Source organism: Lithobates pipiens, unplaced genomic scaffold (genome assembly GCF_037356315.1).
Source record: "Lithobates pipiens isolate NorthernLeopardFrog02 unplaced genomic scaffold, aLitPip1_a1.2 Scaffold_18, whole genome shotgun sequence".
NCBI lineage: Eukaryota > Metazoa > Chordata > Amphibia > Anura > Ranidae > Lithobates > Lithobates pipiens.
In genome coordinates this window covers 633,546,885-633,557,126 of record NW_027507758.1, presented here as the reverse complement: position 1 = coordinate 633,557,126, position 10,242 = coordinate 633,546,885, and the positions used below count along the sequence as shown (strand labels likewise).

General features: G+C 46.1%; 1 protein-coding gene across 4 annotated transcripts in view; it reads right to left on the bottom strand.

The window, feature by feature from the left end:
• Positions 1-3,835: 3,835 nt before the first annotated feature.
• LOC143989592 (uncharacterized) overlaps positions 3,836-10,242 on the bottom strand; it is a 110,573-nt gene continuing 104,166 nt past the window's right edge. For all 4 annotated transcript variants that reach the window (XM_077489800.1, XM_077489798.1, XM_077489799.1 and 1 more), the window contains one exon: positions 3,836-5,382. In XM_077489800.1, coding sequence (XP_077345926.1) covers positions 4,136-5,382 — 1,247 coding nt within the window. In that variant the 3' untranslated portion in view covers positions 3,836-4,135. The remainder of the gene's footprint in view (positions 5,383-10,242) is intronic.

Sequence of the window (10,242 nt, the reverse complement as noted above, 5' to 3'; positions counted from 1 at the left end):
CGAACAGTCCGCCCGTGTGTAGGCTACTTTCGAAATGAGCAAACTGTTCCCGCTCGGAAAGTCCGCCCATTTCGAGCGCGTGTACAGGTAGGCGGGGCCCGCGAAGGAGACGTCGCGGGCTCCGCCGCCTGGAATGGGCTTAAAGGGGAACCCCAACGCCGAAAAAATCGGCGTGGCGGTTCCCCCAAAGTCCACACCAAACCCTTGTCCGAGCACGCTACCCGGCCGGCCAGGAAAGGGGGGCGAGCGAGCGCGCCCCCCCTCCTGAGCCGTACCAGGCCGCGTGCCCTCAACATGGGGGGGGTGCCTTGGGGAAGGGGGGGCCGCGCGGCCCCCCCCCACCCCAAAGCACCTTGTCCCCATGTTGATGAGGACAAGGGCCTCTTCCCGACAACCCTGGCCGTTGGTTGTCGGGGTCTGCGGGCGGGGGGCTTATCGGAATCCGGGAGCCCCCTTTAAGAAGGGGGCCCCCGGATACTGGCCCCCCCACCCTATGTGAATGAGTATGGGGTACAATGTACCCCTACCCATTCACCTGTGAAATAAAGTACAAAAAAAAACACAACACAGGGAAAAAATATTTTATTGCACAGCTCCGGGGGTCTTCTCGCCGGACTCCTCCGCTATCTGTGTGTAGCTCTTTTACTAGCGGAGGAGTCCGGCTTTCTTCCTCCCCGCCGCCGGCCTCTTCTCCCGACTTCGGGGGTCTTGTCCCCCTCTTCGGTTCTTCTGCCGGACCACCGCGCCTTCTTGTAGCTCTTTTGCAGGCGGTGGCCCGGTCTTCTGTCGCCGCTGCCTTCCGTTCTTCTGTCGCCGCCTTCGGTTCTTCTGCCGGGCCACCGCGCCTTCTTGTAGCTCTTTTACAGGCGGTGGCCCGGTCTTCTGTCGCCGCTGTCGTCGCCGCCGCCTTCCGTTCTTGTTCTTCTTCTTGTTCTTCTTCTTCTTCTCCTGGAGATGTTGACTCGACGAGCTCTCCGGCCGGAATGCCAGAGCCGCGCTGTGCGGTCACTTATATAGTGACAATGGGGCGGTGTCACATGGTATATGTCACATGGGTTGGTCACATGGGTTGATGTCACATGGGGACTATGACATCGTAAGGGGGCGGGGTCACCATGTGACCAACCCATGTGACATATACCATGTGACACCGCCCCATTGTCACTATATAAGTGGCAGCGGAGCGTGTCCCTGGCATTCCGGCCGGAGAGCTCGTCGAGTCAACATCTCCAGGAGAAGAAGAAGAAGAACAAGAAGAAGAACAAGAACGGAAGGCGGCGGCGACGACAGAAGACCGGGCCATCGCCTGTAAAAGAGCTACAAGAAGGCGCGGTGGCCCGGCAGAAGAACCGAAGGCGGCGACAGAAGAACGGAAGGCAGCGGCGACAGAAGACCGGGCCACCGCCTGCAAAAGAGCTACAAGAAGGCGCGGTGGCCCGGCAGAAGAACCGAAGAGGGGGACAAGACCCCCGAAGTCGGGAGAAGAGGCCGGCGGCGGGGAGGAAGAAAGCCGGACTCCTCCGCTAGCAAAAGAGCTACACACAGATAGCGGAGGAGTCCGGCGAGAAGACCCCCGAAGACGGAAGACCCCCGGAGCTGTGCAATAAAATATTTTTTCCCTGTGTTGTGTTTTTTTTTGTACTTTATTTCACAGGTGAATGGGTAGGGGTACATTGTACCCCATACTCATTCACATAGGGTGGGGGGCCGGTATCCGGGGGCCCCCTTCTTAAAGGGGGCTCCCGGATTCCGATAAGCCCCCCGCCCGCAGACCCCGACAACCAACGGCCAGGGTTGTCGGGAAGAGGCCCTTGTCCTCATCAACATGGGGGCAAGGTGCTTTGGGGTGGGGGGGCCGCGCGGCCCCCCCTACCCCAAGGCACCCCCCCATGTTGAGGGCACGCGGCCTGGTACGGCTCAGGAGGGGGGGCGCGCTCGCTCGCCCCCCTTTCCTGGCCGGCCGGGTAGCGTGCTCGGACAAGGGTCTGGTGTGGACTTTGGGGGAACCCCCACGCCGATTTTTTTCGGCGTTGGGGTTCCCCTTTAAGCCCATTCCAGGCGGCGGAGCCCGCGACGTCTCCTTCGCGGGCCCCGCCTACCTGTACACGCGCTCGAAATGGGCGGATTTGCCTCCTCCTTACGTGGGCGAGTCCGTTCATTTCAAAAGTTGAGCGAACTGTTTGGCAAACAGTTCGCTGAAACAGTCCGCTCGTGTGTGGGCAAGTCCGCTCATGCAAATTTTGAGCGGACTGTTTGCCGAAACTGTTTGACGAACAAGGTTGGGCAAACAGTCCGCGCGTGTGTACGCGGTCTAAGTCCGTTCGTTCTTGAACGTGATGCCACCTCCTCCCTTGGTCACTTGATAATCGCCCATGGCTTCCAATACCACTTATTCGCCGATGACACCCAAATCTATCTGTCTACTCCTCACCTCATTCCTTCAGTCTCCTCTCGCATTACTAACTGACATATCAGCATGGATGTCGCACCACTTCCTTAAACAAAATCTCTCTAAAACTGAGCTATTAATATTCCCCCCGCCCCCCTCCATGACTTTTCCATCAAAATCAACAATGCAACCATCAGGCCCTCCCGTCACGCCAGGGTACTAGGTGTAATCCCAGACTCTGACTTGTCATTTCAGCCCCAAGTCCAATCGTTGTCAAAAGTTTGTAGAATTCACCTCCGTAATATCTCTAAAATTCGCCCCTTTTTAACAAATGAAACCAGCAAGTTCCTCATTCACTTCCTTGTTATCTCTCGCCTTGACTATTACAACTCCCTTCTCATTGGCCTACCTCTCCATAGGCTATCTCCTCTTCAGTCTATCATGAATGCTACTACCAGACTTATCCACCTTACCAACCGCTCAGTGTCTGCCAACCCTCTCCCCCAATCCCTACACTGGTTTCCAATCACCCAGCGAATTACTGCGAAATACTAACTGAAGGGATATTTAGCTTAACCGCTTTCATTCTTTAAGAAAATCGGTTTCCATTTTGTGTCTCTCTAACATCCACTTCACAAATAGAGATGCTCAAGTTTTGCTAATCTAGTTTTGTTTCTCATGTTACTGTTATCTTATTTAGTTGCTTTGTTTCTTGGAAAGCACATGATTTTGAGGAATCACTAGTTTCACTTTTGTTGTAGGCTGTTGAATAATCTGTATGACACGTTCAAAGGACGGTACTTTCTGAAAGCCCCCTTTAAATATTCACACCAAAGAATAAAAGATTAGATTTGCTCGGAGAGACTTTGTTGTTTTGTGTCATTGTCTCGATGGGCTAATCTCACAGGCCTGTGTGGGGATTGGACATCACACTTTAACAGACATCGAAGGGGTTAAAAAAACACCTCTAGACAATCTATGTTCCTTTCACTAACCACAACATACAAAGCCATTCACAACTCTGCCCCAAGCTACATCACCAATCTTGTCTCCAAATATCACCCAAACCATCCTCTCCGCTATTCTCAAGACCTCCTACTCTCAAGCTCTCTCGTCTCCTCCTCCCATGCTCGTCTCCTGGATTTCTCCAGAGCCTCTCCCGTCCTCTGGCACTCACTACATCCACTGGTCCAGCTATCCCCTACTCTTGCTACCTTCAGGCGATCCCTGAAAACTCATCTCTTCAGGGAAGCCTACCATATCTCCAACTAATCTCCTACCACTTCCATCAGCTCATTCCCGACAGTTATAACCTTTTGTACCACCGGCCCCACCCTATTAGATTTGTATTTTATTGTAACTGTATTGTCTTCTTCTATATTGTAAAGCTCTGTGTACACTGTTGGTTCTATATAAATCCTGTATAATAATAATGTACTTGGCCAATGAAAGGTAATAACATTTTTATTTTTCTCCTGCTATCAAAGGCCAACCCGGTACAACACTTCATCCATGTCTTTGGTGATCTCTGATATCCTTATCAACTGTTTCTTACATGACGAAGATCAGCCATGGAGTATATCTGAGGTGTATATCAGGGTGTGTTTCTTCCCCACATGAGAGCTGTGATGTCCAGCAACCTTCATATAGAAGACATTTCCCGCACTCAAGGCACTAATACACCTCGAGGGTTGTGTGGGATCCCTGATGTACAGGAAGACAGGACTTCAGTGAGGAACAATTCCCTCACTCAGGACAGGAAACTGGCTTCTCCCTGGTGTGAGATTTCTGATGTGTTTTAAGACTGGACTTATGCAAAAAACATTTCCCGCACTCAGGACAGGAATACGGCTTCTCCCCCATGTGAGATCTCTGATGTCTGTAAAGATGGGACTTCACAGAAAAACATTTCCCGCACTCAAGACAGGAATGTGGCTTCTCTCCTGTGTGAGATTTCTGATGTGTGTTAAGACTGGACTTATGCGAAAAACATTTACCACACTCAAGACAGGAATACGGCTTTTCCCCTGTGTGAGATCTCTGATGTCTGTAAAGATGGGACTTCACAGAAAAACATTTCCCACACTCAAGACAGGAATGTGGCTTCTCTCCTGTGTGAGATTTCTGATGTGTGTAAAGAATGGACTTCCTTGAAAAACATTTCCTGCACTCAGTACAGGCATAAGGTTTCTCCCCTGTGTGAGATCTCTGATGTTTGTAAAGAACAGACATCCGTGAAAAACATTTCCCACACTCAGAGCAGGAATATGGCTTCTCACCTGTGTGAGATCTCTGATGTGTGTAAAGATGGGACTTGAGTGAAAAACATTTCCCACACTCAGGACAGGAATACGGCTTCTCCCCTGTGTGAGTTCTCTGATGTCTGTAAAGATGGGACTTCTTTGAAAAACATTTCTCACACTCAACACAGGAATACGGCTTTTCCCCCGTGTGAGACCTCTGGTGTGCGTTAAGATGGGACTTGAGTGAAAAACATTTCCCACACTCAGAACAGGAATACGGCTTCTCCCCTGTGTGAGATTTCTGATGCACTGAAAAACTGAATTTCCTTGAAAAACATTTTCTGCACTCAGGACAGGAATATGGCTTTTCCCCAGTGTGAGATCTTTGATGTTGGATTAGACTTGACTTTTCTGAAAAACATTTCCCACACTCAGAACAGGAATACGGCTTCTCTCCTGTGTGGGATCTTTTATGCACGTTAAGGTTGGATTTAGAACGAAAACACTTCCCGCACTCAGTACAGGAAAACCTCCTATCTGTTGGACGGACGGCACCGTCCCTCACAGTCTGAGGTTCCTCAGGATAAGAGGAATACGATGGTCCATCTACACTGTGTGGTGCCGGATGGACATTTGAGGTAGTCGGGTTTTCTCCTGGACTATACTGTGTGATGTCCTCATCTTCTACTTTACAGTCTGGAGACAAAGTGAGACAATCCTCTGAGGTTTTCCTCATCTCCCGTCCATCTACTAAAATAGAAATAAAAAGATTATTACTAGACATGAGCTGATTGGTTCCCCTAAACCAGGACTCCGCCCACATCAGGCAGCTTTGTCTCTGAGGATCTTACAATTCCCCCCTCAAGGTAACCAGTAAATGGGTCCTCTGATCTCCTACCAGATCATTTCTTTATTCATGGACCTTAGTCAGAGAGTGAGGAAACAACGAGAACTGTCTTTTATAGGAGTGACAGTGATGAGGGGATTATAGGACGAGTGTCCCCTCCCCCTCTATCACTCATTGCCATCTTCCCAACACAAGAAGTCCTGCACTTCCTTATTTAGTCCATGATTTAGTCATGAATAACAGCGGGGCTGAGCCCCACCAGAGGTCAGAGAGTGAGGATGGGGGGAGAACAACCAAGATGAAGACTGGTGAAAAAGAGGGGGTAGTTACCCGGTATGGAAAAGGACCGGGCAAGAGGTTACTTTTAGCAACAAACATTAGATCAAACAACAATTATCAAAAAAAAGGTTACTGTGTTTATTTCATTAACAGATGTATATTAGTTCATGTATCAAAAGATTTTAAATAAGAAATGTGCAGTATCTTAAAAGCTAATTGAAGGTATATTTACCTTAACCGCTATCATTCTTTAAGAAATTCGGTATCCATTTTATATCTCTCTAACATCCACTTCACAAATATATATGTTCAAGTTTTGCTAAACTAGTTTAGTTTCTCATGTTGCTGTTATCTTCTTTCAGTTGTTTAGTTTCTTGGAAAGCACATGATTTTGAGGAATCACTAGTTTCACTTTTATTGTAGGCTGTACTTGTATATGATTGGATAATCTGTATGACACGGTCAAAGGGCGGTACTTTCTGAAAGCCCCCTTTAAATATTCACACCAAAGAATAAAGATTAGATTTGCTCGGAGAGACTTTGTTGTTTTGTGTCATTGTCTCAATGGGCTAATCTCCCAGGCCTGTGTGGGGATTGAACATCACACTTTAACAGACATGAAGAGGTTAAAAACCACCTCTAGACAATCTACATTCCCTTCACTAATCAAATCCAATGTTGGACAGTGGAGAAATTACCATAAACAAGATCATCAATGTCCAACATTGGATTTGATTAGCTTTTAAGATACTTTTTCTAATTTAAAATCTTTTGATACATGAATTCATATACATCTCTTAATGAAATAAACACGGTAACCTTTTTTTGATAATTGTTGTTTGATTTAATGTTTGTTGCTAAACGTAACCTCTTGCCCGGTCTTTTCCATACCAGGTATCTACCCCCTCTTTTTGTATATATGCTATATGGTTACAGCAACAACACCTATTAAGGTGAATGATCTAACTAGTCACGTATTATACCTGACGAATATTAGGTTATTGCTTGTCCCTTCCCCCCCCCCCCCCCCATTTTCCCTTCCCCCTTTTTTTCTATATACGATTAATGTGATCTTTTTATGGTCACTTCTTGCAAGCTCACCAATATGATTAATTATTGTAGTTTTCTATAGGGTCTTGTGTGTGCCCCCTTGGGGAATGGCTTTTACTGTATGTTGGGGGAGGATATCGACCTTGAAATTAGGACAGCCTTCCAGAGCGACACTCCCCAAACGTTTAATCAAGATGATAAAATTAAAAATAAATTCAAAGAACAAAAAAAACTCTTGATCCGGCATCTAAATAGAAAGTGGGATGTGTCGTCTCTGGAAACGTATATATATATCACATCGAATAGTCCCCAGAGGCTTACGGGATAGGATTATACCAGCCGAGCATCTGCATACTGATAGTTTTTTACCCAAGTGGAAAGAACTTTTGTATCAATCATGGATTAGTCGTGATGGGGTTAATTGTTGAAGAGGAAAAAACTTAATTGAGTGCAATACAAGAACTAATAGAGGAAAGTGCTCATGGTTTAGAGGCATTACAAGATCTAGAGGAAGAGAGGAGCATGCGTGGCAGCTCCTGAAATGGACGTGTAGTCAGGGAGCTCCGTCCCAATCCAGCCGTCCGAGGCACTGAGCGCCGCGAATAACCCTATTTTATGCCTGGATCACCCCCCCACAGGCAGCAGAAGTTCCAGGGACCCCCCGCAAGGAGGGTCCGCAAGGAGAAACCTAGGCACCGCATTTGGGACCGAAATATCGCGGCCTCCCCATCCCAAGATGGCGGCCGCTCCTCCACACACTGCCTGTGCACAGACCGCCGCTCCTTCTTCCTCACAGTTGATGGACATAAATGTGAGTACACCATCTCTATGTCCTGTATCCCCTGCCTCCACGGTGTCCCTGATTGATCAAACCCTGGAGGAACTGGGCATCTCCCCCATGGAAGCTAGTCCTCCTCAGCCACAGCTGGTACTACAGCCCGGGGATTTGGGCCTAGTCCTCCCAGTGACAGAGGCAGACATGTTCACTAAATTTGCTGAACTACTGGGCAGGGGCCTTCACAATACTGCCACCAGGATCACAAATGACATTAAAGCAGATAGGATCCCACATAGAGATCATTGAGAGCAATTTAGACACCACCATTGCAAGAATGAATCTATACTAGAATACTAACTGCAAGAAAAGAAGGGGCGGGGTTAGTAGGACTTTATATGAGGTAACGAATGGATAACTTCATCTACCTCCATCCCTGTTATATGCAAGGAATTTGCAACATTGGCAAAAAGAATGTTGGGACTTTATATGAAGCGCAGGTAAGAAAATAAAGATTAAAATAACGTAAACATTACGTAAAAAAACCCATAGTAGTATGGTTCGATAGAATCTGAGTAATTTAATTATACATGATAATGACATATTTCATAGCAAAAAATATAAAATAATAATACAGAATGGTAGTTATCGTAATATAAAATTCATGAACAACATGATTAAGTTGATAATGGTAAAATATAAAACCAGTCTATGGGTAATAGAAACATTGGTACATAATAATGTAATTATATTAATTCATAAACAACAATCATGTTATCAGTAAAAAAGATAGATAAATAAAGTAAATGAAAAATAAAAAATAAAAATAAAAAGTGATAATAAAATTATTAGAGTACACTCTTGCCTTTCTTTCCTTTTTGTCCAGCAAAGGTTCACCTTGTAATTTTCTACCTTTTATCATAGATCGTTGCACTTGTTTACTGCGCCTGATGAGTGGGAGTCCCCACGAAAAGCGTAGAGCCTTAGCCTTATGCTACATCTTCAACATCATGTGATCTTGAGACTGCAATTAGTGATATTAATTTTATTATCACTTTTTATTTTTATTTTTCATTTACTTTATTTATCTATCTTTTTTACTGATTACATGATTGTTGTTTATGAATTAATATAATTACATTACCGTGTACCAATGTTTCTATTACCCATAGACTGGTTTTATATATTTTACCATTATCAACTTAATCATGTTATTCATGAATTTTATATTATGATAACTACCATTCTGTATTCTTATTTTATATTTTTTGCTATGCAAGAAGAACTCGAGACTGCTAATGCGAAAATTGACGACCTCGAGAACAGGAACAGGCGCTATAATTTCAGGGTTAGAGGACTCACAGAATCTTATAAAGATGTTCCTGATGCAATCCGCACCTTTCATTAAAGATCTGATTTCTGATATCCCTCTCCACAGACTGGAGCTGGACCGTGCCCATAGAGCTCTGAGGCCACTGAGATCTGATGGCCTCCCAGGGGACATAGTGGTAAAGCACATTTCTATTCTGTCAAGGAAGAGGTGATGCGCAAATCACGAGCAATGTCTAAGCTATCGTCTCAGGGCCATGAGCTCGAAATTTTTCGCCGATCTGCTGCCTTCCATCACTCAAAAGAGGAGAGCCCTCAAACCACTGCTTAACATCTTAATAGAAAAAGAAATTAAATACTGGTGGCTTTTTCCTTTCCAACTCAAGCTCATCTTCAAGGGCAAGCCTCACTGCAGGAGGGTGAAAAACTTTTTCGCCTCGACTGAGGCAGACCCAAGAAAGTGTTGCCCCTAGAGGCTTACCAGTTTGATTTTTGCCCATTCGCACTGCCATTACCCACTGAGTGGCGGGGGGGTTAGTCCCCCCCTCTACAGCCTCCTTGTTCTAGACCACCTGTTGGAGTTGGCATGCTCCTCCATCTTCCCCAGCCCCCCCTCTTTCCCTCTCCTGTTTCTCCCTATCCCATTCCTGCTCTCCCGCCCCCACCTGACCCTTTCCATTTTCCCCTTTTTTTGTATTTTTTTCTTCTTCACAGGACCCAGAAGGTCGTGATGATCCAGGATATTGTTCAAGTTTTTGGTTATAATAATATGTTTATTAGGGGTGCTCGATCTGTTCGAGGGTACTAGGCCCTCTTTACCTACCTTTATCTGCATGTTAAATTGGCCTCACAGGTGGAGTGGTGCTCATGCTTCCTGACTAATGACACCACAAAGCAACTCATTCACTCCTTGATTATTTCCCGCTTTGACTACTGCAACTCTCTCCTTAACAACTGTCCCCGAACCCCCCCATCAAATCATTCTCTGCAGCTATTACCTTTTCTAGCACCACCCCCTCCCTTTAGAATGTAAGTTCTACGAGCAAGGCCCTTCCGTACCTTTTGTATTGTACTGTAATTGTGTTGTCCCCCTATACATTGTAAACTGTTGGCGCTATATAAATTGTGTAGAATAATAATTCTACTGCCAAGGAGATAGAATAGGATCTATGCTTGGGTAGGCTCACTCCGAGAATTCGATCCTTTGCTCTCCCCAAAATTTAAATTAGCGGCGGCACACTATCCCAGAACCCTCAACGCATTATGGAGGAATTCCAAACCTAAAATCTCTGTATAGTGGGGTCGATCACCCATCCCAAAACACGGTGGA